Source organism: Schistocerca cancellata, chromosome 11, assembly GCF_023864275.1.
Source record: "Schistocerca cancellata isolate TAMUIC-IGC-003103 chromosome 11, iqSchCanc2.1, whole genome shotgun sequence".
Taxonomy (NCBI): domain Eukaryota; kingdom Metazoa; phylum Arthropoda; class Insecta; order Orthoptera; family Acrididae; genus Schistocerca; species Schistocerca cancellata.
In genome coordinates this window covers 91,764,853-91,785,277 of record NC_064636.1, presented here as the reverse complement: position 1 = coordinate 91,785,277, position 20,425 = coordinate 91,764,853, and the positions used below count along the sequence as shown (strand labels likewise).

The window sequence follows — 20,425 nt, the reverse complement described above, 5'->3', positions numbered from 1 at the left end:
ATAGTGTGCATTTCTTTCGGAGTGACCCTTGTATTTATGAGACAGGTGCTAGATAAATTTGAAGTATGTTTGAGTGAACTGTTAATCTGTGTATACATGTTGATACCATATTCATCTGCAGCTAAGATTTATACATGAAAGTCAGATTAATTTACTCGGTTTCATGTAGGTTCTCAGATCCTTCTGGGTAATATAAGTACTTTTGTATGAGAATTTACTAGTTTTTGTGATTTTTATATTTTAGTTTCTCAAAAAATTAAGAGAGTGTAAATAATATGGCTTTAGAACATAAAAAGGAACAATCACTATAATGTATTCAAAAGTGTGCTCTAAGCACTATGCAGAGGAATGTTTTGATAGGGAGACGTTTGGAAATGCGTGGTCAAAGGCTGATGGTGTGCCAACAATTTTTGATTTCCCACAACATCTGTGACATAAAGAAAATCACCAACAAAAATAAATTATTAAGTACTGCTATGTGTTGATTTTACCACACTAGTGATTTTATTTTCCATTTTTTTTTTTCCGAAACAGACATGTTGAACTTAATCTGACATGTTATTAGGACATCAATAAATGTTACCAGATTGTGATGGAGTATGTTCCCAAAATGTGAATGATGTCCAGCAAAATGCCAAGTGAAAATGATGTGTTCCTTTCAGTGCCTTCAACATCAGGAGGCAAGAAGAAGCCTTACAGTTATGGTGATGTACGCATATTTTCTGTGATGTTCATAAATCAGTAAGTTTTACATTTGTCTTTATAGCCATTTTTACCATTTCAAATATGAGTAGAGGACATGAACCCTTCTGCAAAATCAAAGAAAGCTCTTCTTGCTGCTAGGTATCAAGTGGTATAAGAAAAGCAAAAGGCTGCTCAGCTGAGACCTTCGAATGCAAGGTGCAAGAAAAAAGTTTCCTTCTTATTGTCTTCACTTGCTGAGCTAAAACAGAAGACAAATCTTTCTGACAAAATGCATAAAGTTTTGGAGGTCAAAGTTAAGGAATACTGTTATCCATTCTATTCTTCCATCTTGTAATAAAGAAGTGTATGAAAAGCTCATTTTTATGAAGAATAAAGGAAAGGCAATCACTCCCCTATAGCTGACTGATATGTGGCACTTAGAAACGTGCAACAGAAAATGGTATTTACACAAACTTGAAAGCTAGTGTAAAAATTGTTTTTTGTAATACACCTCACAACAGCCAGCTATATGTGAGTGGATGCCTTTCCTTTATTTGGTAAATCTGGGAAGTTCATGTTTATGTTTCAGGCCTCAGTTCCAGGACCTTCAAAGGAATTGGAGAAGAGGGTTTTATCAACTGAGGAGACAATATGCATATGAATTCTGACCTTTTGCACTAACTCTCCAGTTCTACTCAACTCGAGCTTATAACTACATGAGACCTTTGACTTCGCCTTGCCCCACAAGGCTACATTAAGGATTCTGTTGACGGATCAGTAGGTTTTACCTCTAGAGCTCTAATTGCCTTGAAAGCAAAAGTTGCTGAAGTGTCAAACAAGGGTGAGAATTTGTATTGTGCAATAGTGGTAGATGAAATTGCAATGAGGCAACATGTTGCATGGGATGGGCAGGAGTTAAGTGGGTATGTCGATTGTCAGACAGGTCTGGACAATTATCAGCTTTCAGCATCATAAGAAGCACAAGTGCTCATGCTAACTTCTGTTAATGGATATTTGATATTTCCCAAGGTTTATTTTTTAATTGATGGCTTGGGAGCTTGAGACAGCTAACTTTATTAACTTAGCACTGAATTCCATTGCTGAAATTGATTATGAAATTCTCTTTCAGACATTTGATGCTGCTTCATGTAATTTAGTAATGGCTCACATCTTTCTTTCTTTCTTTGGGCCTCTGTCCCACTCCAACACTTGCTAACTATATTACAACTGCATGCAATATCCATTATAGCTTAACCACAAAAACTGCAAGGACTCTGGCTTATGAATATGCTAAGAGGAATGGAAACCCTGTATCTCAGACCTGGGAAAGAGAGAAAATGGCAGAACTGGAATGGCTCAGGGCAGTAATGAAATGAAACAGACTTTCATTACAAACACCAGAATAGACAAGTAGGCCACTAGCTTCACAGAGGCAAATGTGGAAGTGTTCTTTGACAATCTGATTTGCCTTAAAGCAAAATACAGGTTTGAACCACAAGACATATACAATCTGGATGAGACTGCAGCAGCCACTGTGCAGAAACCACCTAAAGTATTGGCACAGACTGAGTGCAAAAAGTTGGACAAGCTACATCTGCTGAAAGAGGATCACTTGTGACAATGGTTGCAATAATCAGTGCTTCTGGAACAGCTGTGCCACCATTCCTTGTGTTTCCTAGGGTGCATTTTAAAGGTCACATGCTGCATAATTCCCCACCAGGCTCTGGGGGTGGAGCCACTGCCTCAGGATGGACGAACAGTGAACTATTTTTACCAGTCCTGCAGCACTTTGTAAAACATGAAAGGCCTACTAAGGAAAATCCTATGCCCATGATTCTTGACGATCATGAAAGCCACACAAGCATAGCAGCAATATCATATGCAAAAGAAAATAGAATTATTTTGCTTACTTTGCCTCCTCACACAAGCCGTAAGTTCCAACCTCTGGATGTGGGAGTTGTTGCACCTTTAAAGATGTTCTACAATACAGCACGTTGTGACCTCATGGCAGATACAGAAAGATCTATCACAATCTATGATATTGCTGGACTGGTTGGCAGAGTTTTTCCCCTTGCATTCCCCAGCCGAAATATATGCAGTGGTTTTAGGGCATGTGGTGTTGAACCACTAAACAGAGATATTTTTTGACCCGAAGACTATCTCCCAACTTATTTAACTAATCAGCCTTTGCCCACTGAATCTAACCAGAGAAATGATATGACATCTACTTCCATTGTTGCTGTTTCTGACAAGACCATAACTACAGATTTAAATATTCCTCAGCCTTGAAAAGAAGTCAAGATGAATGGCAAAAGAACTGAACCAATCTCTCCAGAAGACATTTGGCCTCATCCCAAAGCCCCTTTTCCAAGAAGAAAACAAACCAAGAAACAAAAATCAATGATTCTGACAGACACGGCTGTAAAAAACATTCTTGAAGATGAAGCTAGATTAACAAAAGGAAAGAAAATGAAGAAATCTAATAGAATGATAAGAAAGAAGTCTGATTAGAATAAGAGACCAAAGAGAAAGCTCTTTGAGTTGGAAGAATCTGAAGGATCTCTTCTCTATGATGGCTCTTCTTCAGCAGTGAGTCTGTCTTCAGATGAAGACAGTATGTTTTATTCTTCAGGAAACTTTATGATTGTGAAAGTTTATGGTAAAGACTCTACTACTTTCAAACATTATGTTGCTAAGGTTCTTAAAGTCCTAAAAGATGGAGCTGAAGTGTCATTTTACAAACGCGTGACTGGAACAATCAAATTTATGACAACAGATGAAAGACGTTTTGTACCAGAGACTGATGTTGTATTGAAATTAACTAATCCATTTCAATTAAAATCTGCTCAATAAGCAAATGTGTTCTTTCAAGTGTGATTTGCATAACTTCACATTGTATTAGCTGTTTATCAGTCTTTTGTTGACTGTTTTGAGTATATAACTAACTGTTTGCATTTCTGTATCCTGTATTAAATAGTATGAAGCAAGTATATTGTAATATATATCGACATGCCAGCGCTTTCGTTTGGTAAGTCACATCATCTTTGTTTTTAGTAATATATATTGTGTTTTTCAGTGAATTCCAATAAATGTCAGTGGTCCAGTTAACCATACCGAATGGTGTACCAATTATTAGTTGTTCTTCCCATTCCATTCATGTATGCATCATGGGAAGAATGTTTGTTCGAATGCCTCTTGTGTGCTGTAATTATTCTAGATATGTCATCTCAATCCCTATGTGAGCAATAAGTAGGGGGTCCTAGAGTCAACATTTAAAGCCTGTTCTTGGCACTTTATTAGATTCTCTTCGGATAGTTTAAATCTATCTTCAAGAGTCTTCAAGTTCAGTTCCTTCAGTATCTCTGTGACACTCTCCCACAGATGAAACAAACTTTTGACCACTTGTGCTACCCTTCTCTGAATACATTCATTATCCTGTGTTAGTCCTATTTGGTACAAGTTCCACACACTCAAGCGATATTCTGGAATCAGTCCCATGAGTTATTTGTACACAATCTCTTTTGTAGACTGAATGCACTTCCAAGTATCCTACTAACAAACAGAAGTCTACCACATCAGTATTTCAAAGATGTGTAATACACAGGGGTACAATTTTATAGAAGACAGACCGATAAGCTCCAAACATCCACCAGAAAGTGACTTGAAGTGCCACCGGAGACTACATGCTGCACAGATCTACTCTCTTCCGCAGTACACGTGATCAAAAGTAGGCTCAGCTGTATCCTAGTCCCTAGTGGTAGTTAGGGCGACACTCGGGTCAGACCAGACAAGTTCACTCTGAGTGAGTTCCCTGGGTTAAGCAATGAATCCACAAGAATTCCATCAATCAGGATTCTCACTCGAGAGCTATCTCCACGATGTCGTTGCCATTCACATCTGACTTTGCAATCCTGGGAGATGCCAGCTGTGGACCAAAGAAGATGGGGACACTGACATTGTGGCATACTTGCAACCTGTAAATTTATTCCTGGGTAACTTTCAAACAGCCACATGCCATACTTAGTTTTGCTCTGTGGAGGACTGACCTTTATAGAGTGTGTGTTTAATGAACTTAGATTCAGTTACACTCTAACCGGACTTCAGCCATCAGAAATATTATTGTTCTATTTCTAGAACTGATTTATTTTACATTTTCTTTCAGTCCACATCAGTGTAGAATTGTTACTAGTCTTTGATAAATGAACTTGTGCAATCTTTTCCACCATTGACGAACATGTCACCATCATACAGGGGTTGGGGGGGGAGCTGAAAATGTGTTTCTACTGTTGGACAAAGTAGACATATTTCATACTTTGATGTAATTTAAGTACAGTTATTATATGGGGAAAGCAAAAATATATTGTTGCTACAATGATACTTTACAGTTACACCTGAATTGAAATAACTGCAACATACTTTACTGTTGTACATGCATTTCCAAATGTTTGAAAATATACATTAATTAAACAGGCTAAGAAAATTTAAGAACTTGGTGTAAACAAATGTTCATGCTCTTTACAATGCATTCAAAACATAGTGGCTTTTTTTAATCAATACAAGAAAGAAAGAAATTACCATAAACATCACAGCTTTCCAGTACATATTATTGGATGAATCTACAGACCAAGTCATTAAGTGCAACATTTATTACTCACTATGTTAGTACATGTCCCCACGAACCATGGACCTTGCTGTTGGTGGGGAGGCTTGCGTGCATCAGCAATACAGATGGCCATACCGTAGGTGCAACCACAACGGAGGGGTATCTGTTGAGAGGCCAGACAAACGGATCTCCGGGCGGGGACTACTCAAGAGGACGTCGTTATCAGGAGAAAGAAAACTGGCGTTCTACGGATCGGAGCGTGGAATGTCAGATCCCCTAATCGGGCACGTAAGTTAGAAAATTTAAAAAGGAAACTGGATAGGTTGAAGTTAGATATAGTGGGAATTAGTGAAGTTCGGTGGCAGGAGGAACAAGACTTTTGGTCAGGTGAATACAGGGTTATAAATACAAAATACAAATAGGGGTAATGCAGGAGTAGGTTTAATAATGAATTAAAAAATAGGAGTGCGGGTAAGCTACTACCAACAGCATAGTGAATGCATTATTAAGGCCACGATAGACACGAACCCCATGCCTACTACAGCGGTACAAGTTTATATGCCAACTAGCTCTGCAGAGGATGAAGAAATTGATGAAATGTAGGATGAGATAAAAGGAATTATTCAGGTAGTGAAGGGAGATGAAAATTTAATAGTCATGGGTGACTGGAATTTGAGAGTAGGAAAAGGGAGATAAGGAAACATAGTGGGTGAATATGGATTGGGGGAGAGAAATGAGAGAGGAAGCTGTCTGGTAGAATTTTGCACAGAGCATAATTTGATCATAGCTAACACTTGGTTCAAGAATCATAAAAGAAGATTGTATAGATGGAAACATCCTGGAGATACTAGAAGGTATCAGACAGATTATATAATGGTAAGACAGAGATTTAGGAATCAGATTTTAAATTGTAAGACATTTCCAGGGGCAGATGTGGACTCTGACCACAATCTATTGGTTATGAACTGTAGATTAAAACTGAAGAAACTGCAAAAAGGTGGGGATTTAAGGAGATGGTACCTGGATAAACTGACTAAACCAGAGGTTGTACAGAGTTTCAGGGAGAGCATAAGGCAACAATTGACAGGAATGGGGGAAAGAAATACAGTAGAAGAGGAATGGGTAAGACGAGAGCTAGTAGAAATCCTTGGGTAACAGAAGAAATATTAAATTTAATTACTGAAAGGAGAAAACATAAAAACGCGGTAAATGAAGCAGGCAAAAAGGAATACAAACGTCTCAAAAATGAGATCGACAGGAAGTGCAAAATGGCTAAGCAGGGATGGCGAGAGGAAAAATGTAAGGATGTAGAGGCTTATCTCAATAGGGGTAAGATAGATACTGCCTACAGGAAAATTAAAGAGACCTTTGGAGAAAAGAGAGACACTTGTATGAATATCAAGAGCGTTGATGGAAACCCAGTTCTAAGCAAAGAAGTGATAGCAGAAAGGTGGAAGGAGTATATAGAGGATCTATACAAGGGCAATGTACTTGAGGACAATATTATGGAAATGGAAGAGGATGTAGATGAAGATGAAATGGGAGATACGATACAGCGTGAAGAGTATGATGACAGAGCACTGAAAGACCTGAGTCGAAACAAGGCCCCGGGAGTAGACAACATTCCATTGGAACTACTGACGGCCTTGGGAGAGCCAGTCCTGACAAAACTCTACCATCTAGTGAGCAAGATGTATGAGACAGGTGAAACACTCTCAGACTTCAAGAAGAATATAATAATTCCAATCCAAAGCAAGCAGGTGTTGACAGATGTGAAAATTACTGAAATATCAGTTTAATAAGTCACAGCTGCAAAACACTAACGCGAATTCTTTACAGACGAATGGAAAAACTGGTAGAAGCCGACTTCAACGAATAAGTTCAAATACTTTTGTAAAGAGTAAAACATTAATGCAAGTATGTGCAAAAATCTTGCATCTATCTCATCTGCTACTAAGCAAATTAAATGCAGAAAGAATAACTGACCAGGTACTGTTGTGTGTATGTGTGAGAGGGATACAGCACTAAAATACAAATTTGTAAACAAGTATGTAATTTGTGTGTTCATAACTTCTCAGAAAATATGTGTGTAAACTCATGTTTGTGTAAACTTTCAGCATATCACTTCATACCAGCAAATTATCATAATGTCCAACATTCAATGTATGTTTGTGCATCACCATGTGCATGTCATGTACAATATTGATTCAGAGGGCAATAAATAAATAAACATAATGGTCCACTCATGCATCAAGTACTTAAGTGGTCATCAGTGTAATTCCTTTATGAGAAACAGACTGCTATGTTTGTAATAAATCAGATATTAATTTTTCTGATCCACCTACACAGTTTCAATGTAACAAAATATAATATTTATGCTGTGACAGAACATGAAGAAGCACGTCTGAAAACAACAGTGACACAGTAGTCTGCCTTATACCTAATAAGTCTTGTCATACACTGATCTGTAAACCAAGGTTTGCTAAATAGCATATGAAGTTTTCACTTTTGCTTCATTTAAAGAGTCATCCCTTCTTACTTCACAGTTCTTGGGAGGAAACTTTCTTGTTAAACTGGTATAAACTACAGTTTCTCTCATCAGTATTTATTTGCACTATGTATATCTTTTTTTTAGCTTCCAACCAACATAAAAACTGCCATTTTTACTAGGGAATCCATTGGAACTTAACTGCAATGGAACTTTCTCAGCTCCAAGTATGCTACAGAGCTCACTTTAAAAAACAACGGAGAAAGTTCAGTGACTGAGAGAAACTTCTCTAGTTTTATTCACTCAAAATCAGAGAATGCTCTTTGTGTTGAGAAAATTCCCGCCACCCTTTTACTCAAGCTGAGAACATTCTCAAGTGACGTGTATTCTCAGACACACTTTATTCATATGAACCTGAAAAAGTTCTCCAAAGTTCTGAGAATAAAATACATTCCCTATTTTATTCATATGACCCATTGCTGTCATTAGAGACAAGGGACAGGACAGCACCAAACAAAGATGAATAAGAGTGGCCACAGATATTTGGATGTAGATATCATGTTATTTGACCGCTGTGATTCAGAGAAACTGCAAAAGAAATGAATCTTCTATTGCCCCCCCCCCCCCCCTTCCCAGTCTCTCTCTCTCTCTGTATCTGTATCTCTATCTCTATCTCTCCCTCTCCTTTTATTTCCAGTTCTCACCACTCAAGTTTCATAATTTTTTGGAATTCTTCAGCACTTCAAAACCAGTAAATTATGTGATTCTTCAATTGAATTATGGTCAGTCAACATCTGCTCCTGCAAATGTTTTACTGTTTAAAATCAAGTTTTCATAATGATATATCTCACTTTCCATTACACGGCTGTCTGAAACCCTCTTGTGTCTCTGGGGTCTGTTCCACAGATACAATCTGCTTCCACAACTCAGAACTGACAGTATGCAAAGGGAAAGATCTTATCAGTGCAGTCATAGCAATAATGTAGTCTCTAATGACGGTTATGTTAAATAAAACTTTCTCAGTCTTGCAGTCACATAAACTGGCCAAAATGTCACAAATTCCCTACCAAGGGCGCTGTCATCATTGTCAAGAGGACTGAATGCCGATTGATTCCCGGTATTTACACACCCACTCTAACTGCATTCTGTGATGTTTGCTTCAGTATCACCTTGTGGATTATTCCCTGCAACTACTTCAATCTTGCCATTGCCAGAACTAAGCCATAGTAAGCTGTAGGCCAACGCCTCTGTTAAGGCTGTTGTCCATAACTGTTTACAGTACATATATATGATCTAGTGAAAAGTATTGTATGCTCTTTAAGGCTATTTGCAGATGATGCAGTTGTCTGAACCAAAGCAGCAACATCAGAAGATAGTAAGAATTTGCAGAATGACCCGCAGATAAAGGTGTAGGCTCTGGCAGTTGACCCTGAACGTAAATAAACCTAACATACAGCGCATACATAGGAAAAGAAATCCACTACTGTACAGCTACACTATTGATGACAAACAGCTGGAGACAGCGTCTGCCATAAAATATCTAGGCGTAACTATCCAGAGCGACCTTAAGTGGAATGACCAAGTAAAGCAGATAGTGGGAAAAGCAGATACCAGACTCAGATTCATCAGAAGAATCTTAAGGAAATGTAACTCATCCACGAAAGAAGTGTCTTATAAGGAGCTTGTTCACTCGATTCTTGAGTACTGTTCATCTATCTGGGATCCCTATCAGGTAGGACCGATAGAGGAGATAGAGAATATCCTAGGAAGAGTGGCGCATTATGTAAGGGGATTGTTTAGCTGGCGAGAGACTGTTACAAAGATGCGAAACAAACTCTACTGGCAGACATTACAGGAGAGGTGTTGTGCATCACAGAGAGATTTGCTACTGAAATTTTGGGACAGCACTTTTCAGGTGGTGTTGGACAACATATTACTTCTGTCCACGTACATCTTGTGTACTGACCACGAGGAGAAAATTTGAGAAATTAGAACCAATACAGATGCTTACCGACAATCATTCTTCCCACACACTATTCGCAAATGAAACAGGGTTGGAGGGACCAGATAGTGGTACTGAAAGTATCCTCCACCACACACCATTAGTTGGCTTACGGAGTATGCTGTAGATGTAGATTATTTTAATAGCTTCTTTGATAATGCTGTCCCCGGAAGCTGTTTGTGAAGACTACGACAGAGGTGCCACCGATGTTTAATCAGTGACCATTACCCAGGGCATGCTGAACTATAGCAGTTTATTCAGTGGCCATTTCCCAGAATATACTCTGCCAAAGCAGGTTTTTCGGGACAGTGCACAGTGAGTGCCACACTGAGTGGGGTGTGGGCAGGATGGAAAAAGGGGTACTGTAGGGGTGATCGAAAATCCTCAGTATAGCAAAAAGAAATCTACTTCCAATGCAGCTTAGGGTTTACAATGAAACCCTCTAGGAAGGATGGAGCTGCACTGAGTACCAGTCTCACAGTCAACATGGAGGAGTGGCAAAAATTAGAATGTATTCAAAGGGAATGGCGATACGTCAGCACGAAAATGGAATAATACCGAGAGGTGGACGCTGACACGAGAGAGCTATCTGTCTCGCACAAGATGCTAAATATGAGAGAGCATAATTCACGAGTCTCCCTCTGCTGGCACGCTCAGGAAGTGGTCACAAAGTCTCTCTCCCATGCCTCCTGATTGCTTAGCCTTCATCTGTCCACTGTGCTAATATTGGCACCACATTGGCCAATATTTATGGGACAGCATTCACATGTTCAACCCAACATTCAGTTGAATTCATACAGAGCCAACATTAACATATGAAGGTGAATCAGAAAGCTTTTGCCCCCTTTTTTTTTAGGCTAAATTATGGATGTAAATGCAAACTCAACATATCCGTTCCAAATGGAGGACCTCTGTTCTTTCTCAGACCGGCCTGGCCTTACCTGCCAGTAGCTCTGTCGCATGGTGCTGTTGTCAACTGCTGAAGATGGCTGTTGTGCTTCACACATGCATGTTGTAGAGAGCAGCAAAGTGTGATACATTTTCTATGGATCAAAGGACAAATGTCCATCGATATCCAAATCAGAATGCAGCCCTTTTATGGGGAAAAGTACCTCGGTTTGAGAAGTGTGAGGTGGTGCTGTTGCAAGTTTGGAAAAGTCTGAACACTTGCACGACAATGAGTTTTCAGGTAAGTTGCATTCCTCACCGACTGACAATAACATTTGCTGCACAGATGCAGTGGTGGAGTATCTGCATGTACACCTCAAAGACATTTCTCAGGAGTTTGGCATTTGGTACTGGCGCATTTGGTACGGATCCTTAAGTACCAGAAGGTTTCAAGTCGGAGGGTGTGTAAGCCGTTGGATGACATAACGAGAGGCAAGCAAATGATTGCTTCACTGAACCGTATGCAAAGGCATGCCAAGTAGGGTGGCAGTAGTTTGAACCACGCTGTTACCAATAATGTAGATACTGCAAATCACACTGGAATCCAAGCAGTAGAGCATGGTGGGGAAAGCTGACATGCTCCATTCATTTCACTGGGAGAACCTGGACTGCCAATTACACAGTCTGGACCTCATCCCTAGTGATTTCCATGTTTTCAGCCCCCTGAAGACCTTCCTGGCAGGACAGTGATTCATGTTCAATGACAAAGCTAAGACAACTGTCCAATGTTGGTTTCACAGTCAGCTGGATGAATTCTACCACAGGGACGTCTCAAATTTAGCGCTGTGTTGGGACAAATATCTGAATCTGTGTGGTCACTCTGTGAGAAAATAGTGTAAAGGACATAGACTGATATGTGTATTGGCTAAAAACAACAGGAGCAAATACTTTCTCCTGATTTGCCTTCATATTTGACACACAGTTCACTGCAGCTGCATTTGTGATTTTTAGTGTCTGAATAATAATATCTTGTTGTTGCAAAATACATAAAGGAAAACTTATAAAGGAAGATAGTAAGCTATAACACTAAACACATTACAAAATAAGTAAGTTTTAAATATGGTATAAGTCACCAATAACCATAATTAAAGTATATCAGTTATTAGGCTGTTCGAAGCATAAACCCTCACAACAGTTTGGTAAGTTTTGTTGTATCTCAACAACAGATTTTGTGCAGCTTCTTCAAATCACTGAAACCAAAATAAAAAAGAAAGATACTTTCTGGAGGGAAGCTATACCTGCAAAAGTTAATCTGACAGAAAAACTTGAATTTCTTGCTAAAGTAGTCAGTTTCATAAGCCTACACTTCCTTTCTGCTGTACACTTGTCATCCTTAAGATCATAGACAAACCATATACTTCAATATACTTCATCAGTTGATGCCCCTAAACTAACCAAGTCTTTTGTATTGTTATAAGTTCACATTAAAGACGTTTTTAATTACTTACTATGCAACCCATATTGAAGTTTTGCTGGATGTACTGTCATGCATCTGCAGTGATATTGCAGTTTTTTGCATTCCTGATAGCTCAGGCCTCCACAAATGTATTTCATGCTAATAAAGTTTGAAAAAATTCAAGAACTTTTCCATTATTCCTCTGTTTCCGTGAAACTGTAATTTCGAAAATCTACTTGAAAGTGCAAGCAGCAAAATAACTCAGATTTCAAAACTGCATCCGAAACATGCAATGTTAGTGCCAGTGTGTGGTCATCATATTGATATGGCCTGAGAGCTATCTGATGTTTGGTCAAAACACAAGTGACTAGGCCAATGTTGATTCCAATGGCGTTTCATCGATCCACACACTGGACCAAACCGTTGGCGCCACCACTGATCCCCGTGTGCAGATCCATTCTTACTGAAACAACAGCTGGGCTATGCCGTGCCTTCATATGGGCTCTGGAGCCCTCGGGCTCGCGCCTACAGTTACATACATACTCTGCGAGCCATTGTATGGTGCACTGTACCACAATTAGTCATTTCCCTTCCTGTTGCATTCACAAACAGAGCGAGGGAAACATGACTGTCTATATGCACCCACACTAGCCCTAATTTCTCTTATCTTTGTGGTTCTTACACGAGATGTACACTGGCGGCAGTAGAACTGTTCTGCAGTCAGCTTCACATACTAGTCTCCTAAATTTTCTCAACAGTGTTTCTCAAAAACTGTGTCACCTTACCTCCAGGGCTTCACATTTGAGTTCACGAGCACCTCTATAATATTTGCACATTAACAAATCGAGCAGAGCTCCTTTCAATTGCTTCGTTGTCTTCCTTTAAGCTGACCTAGTGCAGATCCCAAACACACTAGCAGTACTCATGAACGTGCTGCGTGGAACCAGTGTCCTATTTCTGGTCTTCTTCACAAATGAATCACACTTTCCTATACTTCTCCCAATAAACCAAAGTTAACCATTTGCCTTTGTTATTACAATCCTTACACGCTCATTCCACTTCGTGTCACTTCACAACATTACACCTCGATATTTAAACGACTTGACTGTGTCACGCAGCACACTACTAATGCTGTATTCAAACATTATAGTTTTGTTTTTCCTACTCATCCACATGAAATTACATTTTTCTATATTTAGAGCTAGCAGCCATTCATCACCCAAACTAGAGATTTTGTCCAAGTCATTTAGCAACCTCCTACAGCCACTCAACAATGACACCTTCCTGTACACAACAGCATCGTCAGCAAACAACTGCAGATTGCTCCCCACACTGTCAGCCAGATCATTTATGTACAGAGAATAGTAGTGGTCCCACTACACTTCACTGGGCCACTCCTGACGAAACCTTCCCTTTGATGAACACTCAGTGCAAGGACTGGGTTCTATTACTTAAAATGTCTTTGAGCCACTCACACGTCTGTGAATGTGATCCTTGTGCTCAGACCTCTGTCAAATGCGGAACAGTGTCAAATGCTTTTTTGATACCAGGAATATGGGATATGCCTATTGCCCTTCATCCACAGTTCACAGTCTACCATGTGAGGTAAGGCGAGCCGAGTTTCACACAAGCAATACTTTCTAATACTCTGCTGATTTGTGAATGGTGCTTTTCTGTTTAAGGCAGACCCATCATTTTCAAACTGAGAATATGTTCAAGAATTCTGCAGCAAACCTATGTTAAGATATACAGGGCTCACCTGCATTTTTCTCCAGTTCCTTGATACTTCCCACGGGGTGAGAGATTCACGATAAATGTGAGCTACGTAACGGATCAGTGACGTAGAGTAATCTTTGTAAAACCACACTGGAATTCCATCTGGACCTGGCAACTTATTTTCTTTCATCTCTTTCAGTTGCCTCTCACAAGGGGTGCCTATTAGTACGTTCTCTTTATGGGGGTCTGTAATAATGGTCTGTTTGTAATATGGTCCAGTGTGAACAATGTCTTAAATTTTAAATTTAAAACTTCAGCTTTCCTGTTGCTGCCTTCTATTTCCACACCAGACCAATCAATGAGTGAGTAGATATAAGCATTCAATGCACTTAGCACACATACAGTGGCATGCATATGTGGCTAGAATGATTGGGTGTAGAAAGTAAAATTGTAACAGCAGATGGAATGATATTCAAATATTAATTCATAAGAGTTAAAGTTGACGGGAATGACTACGAGGGTTGTACAACAGTTTTCCCAACTTGAAATAGAGCACCTAAACTTACACAAGTAACTCGAGCAGGAAATGCAACTAGACCAATTACAATAAGCAGGAATACACTTGCGCGTTCATCGACAACAGTGGAAAGGGAAGAGCATGTTAGGAGGAAAGAAAGTAAAAATTTAACATCCCATCAAAAGACGACATCATTAGAGGTGGAGTTCAGGCTCAAACTGAGAAGTGTTGTGCCCTTTCAAAGGAAACACACCAGCAATTGCCGTAAGGGGCTTAGGTATACCACAGGAAATCTAATTCTGGGTTTCTGGGCAGAGATTTGAACCACCATCCTCCCAGATCTAAGTCCAGTGCCTCACTGTTGCTTAAGCCACTTTGGCAAGCTAGAAAGAGGTCCATCTAAACTAAATGTGTTCTGTGTCACTTCTTACAAAGATGCGTACAGCCCGTTCATCTTTGACAACAACAAACTACCTTCAGGAGGACTCTAATGTTTTCATATTCCGACAAAACTCTGCTCCACGGTGCTAGTAAGACAGTGTCTGACAATTTCATTCTGCCTCAGTATCAAATAGGATGCCCAAGAGACCGAGACACTGGCCTACATTCTTGGTCTCAAAGATATTCAGACATGACACCATATGACTTTTCCTTGCAGGGATGTGTGAAAGAAACTGGCAGCTGATCAAAGATGTTTATGGCTGAATACCTCACTCATGCCAAGGCAGAGTGATGGGTAACGCAAATCATTTCTCCTTCCAGTGTTACACTTATGAATGTTACCGATGATTTCAAACTTGTGACTGACTGTAGACAGCAAAATTCATGAGGGAGTAAATGCACTGCAAGGCTGCCTACAAGAGGTTACAGAGTGGTCAGCATACATCACCCTTACAAGGCACTTCTGTGGAACAAACATTTTTCACTTCAGTGGCAAGATAGTCGAGAATGTGGTGCAATAAGAGATTAGTCAGTGAAAATGGGAAGAACAAATCAACTTTTTGGCATTTTTGTCCCCAAAATCTGACATTATCTGTAACGCAAATAGGTACAGTTAAGCAATTTGAGACACACTGTAGCATATGACAGGTTCTTAGTAATATACACACCTAAGAATTTTGAACATTTTGTTTTGTTTATTAATTTACCTACAATTTCCAATGGTATGGTCAGGCCTTGTGCAGTATAGAATTCCATGTATTGTGTTTTACCTAACTTCAGTTCATTTTCGAGAAAGTGTGCAATGTTTTTAACTATAATCTATGTTCTAAATGTTTTCCGTGCAGCAATTGTGTGACATAGTTCTTGAAATAACATAACAAAAACTTTAGGGTTTTGCAGGTATTTTGCAATTTGCCCATATTTGTAGCATATTTCAATTATTAAATATAAACTGTTAAAATTCATTTCAAAACTCCCTGCCCTATCTTTGGCAGCTACTCTCTCTCACACCTCCCCTTAGTGTCCCCTCATCCTTACAACATATCTGTTCCTTTCAACCTGTAGTTCAAGTCAGCTTCCCTCATTTCCAACACCCCACAATCAATCACCCTCTTTCATTTCTGAGGAAAAAACACAAATGAGAGTGATCCCAAAAGTGAGGTTTGTAATATTATTCTTGATTTTTTAAAATAAATGTTTATTTACAATAGATTGTACATAGTTTTGAAGAATCAACATTGCCATTTCGATCAATGGGCTTTTGTAAATGCTGTAGCAGTTTGTGTGCCCATGTTATACATGAAGTATCGGACCTCATCTGTCACCTCATCTGTCACTGAAGTGCCTTCCAGCCAAATGTTCTTTCAATTTGGGAAATAGGTGGTAGTCACTGGGTGCCAAATCTGAACTATAGGGTGGGTGAGTGGTGATGTTGCATCAAAACTGTTGACAGGTGATGTGGGGTCGAGTATTGTTGTGGAAAAGACTTACGCCTTTGCTCAACATTCCTCTCCCTTGGTTCTGAATCGCTGAGTTTTTTTTTTCAATGTCGGACAATACCTGTCAGCATTTGTTGTTGTCCCAGGAATTGTGAAGCTGAGCAACACTATTCCCTTTCGATCCCAAAACACAGTTGCCATGACTTTACCCACAGACTGTGTTGTTCTGAATTGTCACAGCTCGGGTGAATCGGATGTTGCCACTCGTGTGACTTATTTGCTTTCAGGTGTGAAGTGGTAGGCCTAGCTTTCATGACCTGTGGCTACTGAATCCAAAAGGTCATCCTTTTCATCAGGATAGCATTGAAGAAATTGCCATTTGTGGTCTCCTGTCAGCATTCTCAGGACCCATCTTGCACACAACTTCTGAAATTTCAACACTTCAGTCAAAGTCCAGTGAACAGTGCTTCGAGAAACTTGGGAACAACAGTGCAGAGCATGTCGAGAGTAATCTGGTGATCTCTAAGCACGATTTGTTCAACGTTTGTCAACGTCTCTTAGAGAATTGGTAGTCTCCCACTTCTTACCTCACCATGAATTTCAGTACAAAACCTCCAAACTCTCTACACCACTTGCAGACATTTTTGACATTCATTCATAACTCTCCATACACTTCCATCAACTGTTTATGAACCAATTGGTTTAATGCCTTGTTCACTCAAAAACAGAATAACTGCACGAACTTTGCACCTGGCGGTGGTGAGTAACAGCCCACTACCTGTGACTGCTGAGCTGAGACAAAGTACCTGCAGATGTGAGGTGGCTTCTGTACAGTGTGGAGAGAGCAAGGAAAAACCGGTGTGGCAAACAGCCACCCAAGCAGTTTTGCTGAGGCCCCTGCACTTTGGAGACCTCATTTTTGGGATTACCCTCTTAACTTCTGAAAACTAGAAAAACCGTTTCCTAGTTGTAACTGTTTCTTTCTGCCTAGTTGTAATTCTACAATATAAATACCTACTTACACCATTCTCAATCACATCCACACCTAGATCCAGCTCAGGATCTTCCTTGATACGGACACTGCATTCTGCAGTTATTGGTGGACCTTCTGTAAACTGAAAAAAAGGAAAACAATAAATCATTGTCAGTTCAGATGGTTACACACATTTACATTTACCATTGGCTTGTCTAGCAGTCACAATTTGCCACGGGTGTGTGGTACTTCTTAAATTTTGAGTTACGTGCTGGTGCATTTAGCCCAAACATGGGCTGCACAGGTAATGTTTAATGCTCTGCCCAACTACTACAGAAAAGCATAACCTGCAAAAAAATATGATGTTTATTGTTAGTTCCAGCTGAGCCTGAACAAAAATCTGTCCTTCCAAACAGGACCAGGTATGCCTGCTGTGGTGTGCAAGGTTGTACTACTGTCTCGACACAACAGGTGAAATTGAAAATTCTTCAGGTTTCACTGTAAATAGTAATGGCTATCCTCAAACTGAAAATTGTAGCATACTGATCACATTTGGGTCAACTGCACCAACACATAACAAAAAACATATTACATATATTGCAAAACACCTGAGGAAATATAAGAGACCTATTAGGCAAGAGACATTAGACATTGTTCAAGGAGGCAATCACTCAGAGAGAGAGAGAGAGAGAGACCTCATGCACGCTTTAGACAACTTTACATTATATCAAACTAAAAAAATACAATACTTTCCTTTAATATTATTATTAATATTATTAATTTAGTAATATGATGTAGGTCACTCACTCATTCACACTCTCTCATGTCTTAAGCAATTGCCTCAATATTTCTGTGGCTTAATGCAAAAGCAACCAACATCAATTTTTCATGAATTTTAAATACATTATCTAATCAGCTAAGAAAGTTACCATGTCCGATATGTAAGAATAACCAAAGTCTAACTTTAAAGGCAACGATGGAATGCACCTTCTGGAAAGTCAATGTCATTTCATTAACATGGAAGTACTGCATGCAACAATAACAGATGAATATATTGCTGCAGGGTCTTCCTCATTTTTCACTGCTAGAACAGCCAATGTCAACTTTGGTTAATGACATTATAACTGACTCATATGTGTTTATTCTTTGACTTCAACCTTTTATTGTTTAATCTGTGACTGATATTATAATAATGGTGAATGTTTGTAAACGTGTTTTTATTGAGAGGAAGATGTATTGCAGAGGTTAGCAGACATTCTTTTGGCAAACAATGTTTTCAGTTTTTCCTATGAAGAAAATTGTGTGTGTTATGAGTTAGATTAATTTAATCTCAAAATATGAGAGTTAGTTTGATTAAGTTTTACTAGATTCTGGTTTGAAAGTGACTTCAGAAATAGGTGTTGATTTTTCTAGTGATGATTTTTATGAACACTCCAAACATCAAACTATTTCTGCAGACTTGCCTGCACCCTCTATGTCTGAAACTGATGCAACTAATCTAACAAAAGAAAAGGAATTAACCCCTGTGTCCAACGCAAAATATCTGCATGACATAACTGGATCTGAAACTGCCAATTCTGTGGTTAATTTTTTTTCAGACATTGTGTCTGAATACATCCCAATAGCAAGTTCCAATTCTTTTGATTTTGCCATTTTAACATGCAACAATAAACTATAAGAAAATAATGGCAATGCTGAGAACACATTACCAGCTGACAGAACAGCAGGACAACATTTTCCAAAGAACAAGCACACAAGAAAAACAACATCTCTTCCAGCAAAATGGGTTCATAAAAAAAAGGCAGGATACAAGGGAAAGAATACATTTTGACAACAGGAGTACAACAGCCGGTTAAGAGAGAAACCAACTGTGTAAATGTTGTTGAAAATGCTTTGATACCAGAGAAGGAAAGTTGCTACTCAATGTATAGTGGAGATGCTGAGTTGTGATAGGCACAACTAAGAGATTCACACAATTGTGGCTTTTGGCCATAAAGGCCTTTGTCAGCAGTAGACACACATACACACACGCACACACAGGCTCATGCAAACACAATTTGACACACGTCTGCAGTCTCAGAGACCTGAAACCTCACTGCGAGCAGCAGCACCAGTGCATGATGGGAGGGGCGACTGGGTGGGGGTAAGGAGGAGGCTGGGGCGGGGATGGGGAGGGATAGTATGGGGGGGAGTGGCAGACAGTGAAGTGTTGCAGTTTAGACGGAGGGCAGGAGAGAAGGTGCGGAGGGGGTAAGTAATGGAAAGGAGAGAAATAAAAAGAAAGCGTGTGGGGGTGAAATGGTGGCTGTGTAGTGCTGGAATGGGAACAGGGAGGGGGCTGGATGGGTGAGGACAGCGACTAACAAAGGTTGAGGCCAGGAGGGTGTAACCTCCCCCTCACTTATCGACCTTAATGACAGTGAAAAATGAAACCGCGTGTACCTAATGGGAATTTTGGAAAAGCAATTGTCACCGAAGTTAACCTGTCGGTAAAGAGGGAGGAAAGGGTTACATCTAAATGAAAGGAAAAACGCAAATGAAACTGGTGGAAATTAATTTTGGAAAAGGGGTAAAGTTAATAAAGAAAGTAAATGTGCGGCCGTTACGTTAACAAACTAGATATTTGAGATTTGGGGGAAATTACGGTCGCCAGTCCTAAGGACAATTATTATAGTAACTGAAAAAAAAGGTTATTACACATGTAATTAGCACTAGAAGCGTGGCAACTGAAGGTTGACATGTGCAGTGTGAAAACTGAAAGTTTGTCAGAAGTAATAAATTTCGCTACACTCTGACTTAACTTAGCAAAAGAATTAATAAAACAGGAAAATTGAAAGTTAATTTAGTGACTAAAGTTAATAGTGAGCTTTCTTTCTGAAGCACATTGGTATTCAGTAAAATACAGTTAGTCTTGGACTACCTCAACAATCATTTCTAAAGCTACTTGAATCTACGCAATTTAGAAAGAAGAGATTTAACTTTGAACTTGAATTAAACGATTCTGAACAATTAACAATAGTAAAATTTAGTACGTACCAAGCTGAGCTGCAGTCACAGGTAAGCTAAAATACGGTAACAAAACTCGCACTCTTAATTTGTGCTTGTGCAATCTAAATACTGTGGCCAGCTATGAATACTTTAACTGAACTTTGAAATTAAAGCATTGAAATCGAATTATAGTTCTTTAATGCTGGCGTTTGAATTTCAACGACACTCGG

General features: G+C 39.4%; 1 protein-coding gene across 1 annotated transcript in view; it reads right to left on the bottom strand.

Moving 5' to 3' along the window:
- Nucleotides 1-17,171: 17,171 nt before the first annotated feature.
- The window catches only part of LOC126108631 (uncharacterized), a 35,328-nt gene continuing 32,074 nt past the window's right edge, over nt 17,172-20,425 (bottom strand). Inside the window, exon 4 of the mRNA XM_049913948.1 lies at nt 17,172-17,349. Coding sequence (XP_049769905.1) covers nt 17,182-17,349 — 168 coding nt within the window. The 3' untranslated portion in view covers nt 17,172-17,181. The remainder of the gene's footprint in view (nt 17,350-20,425) is intronic.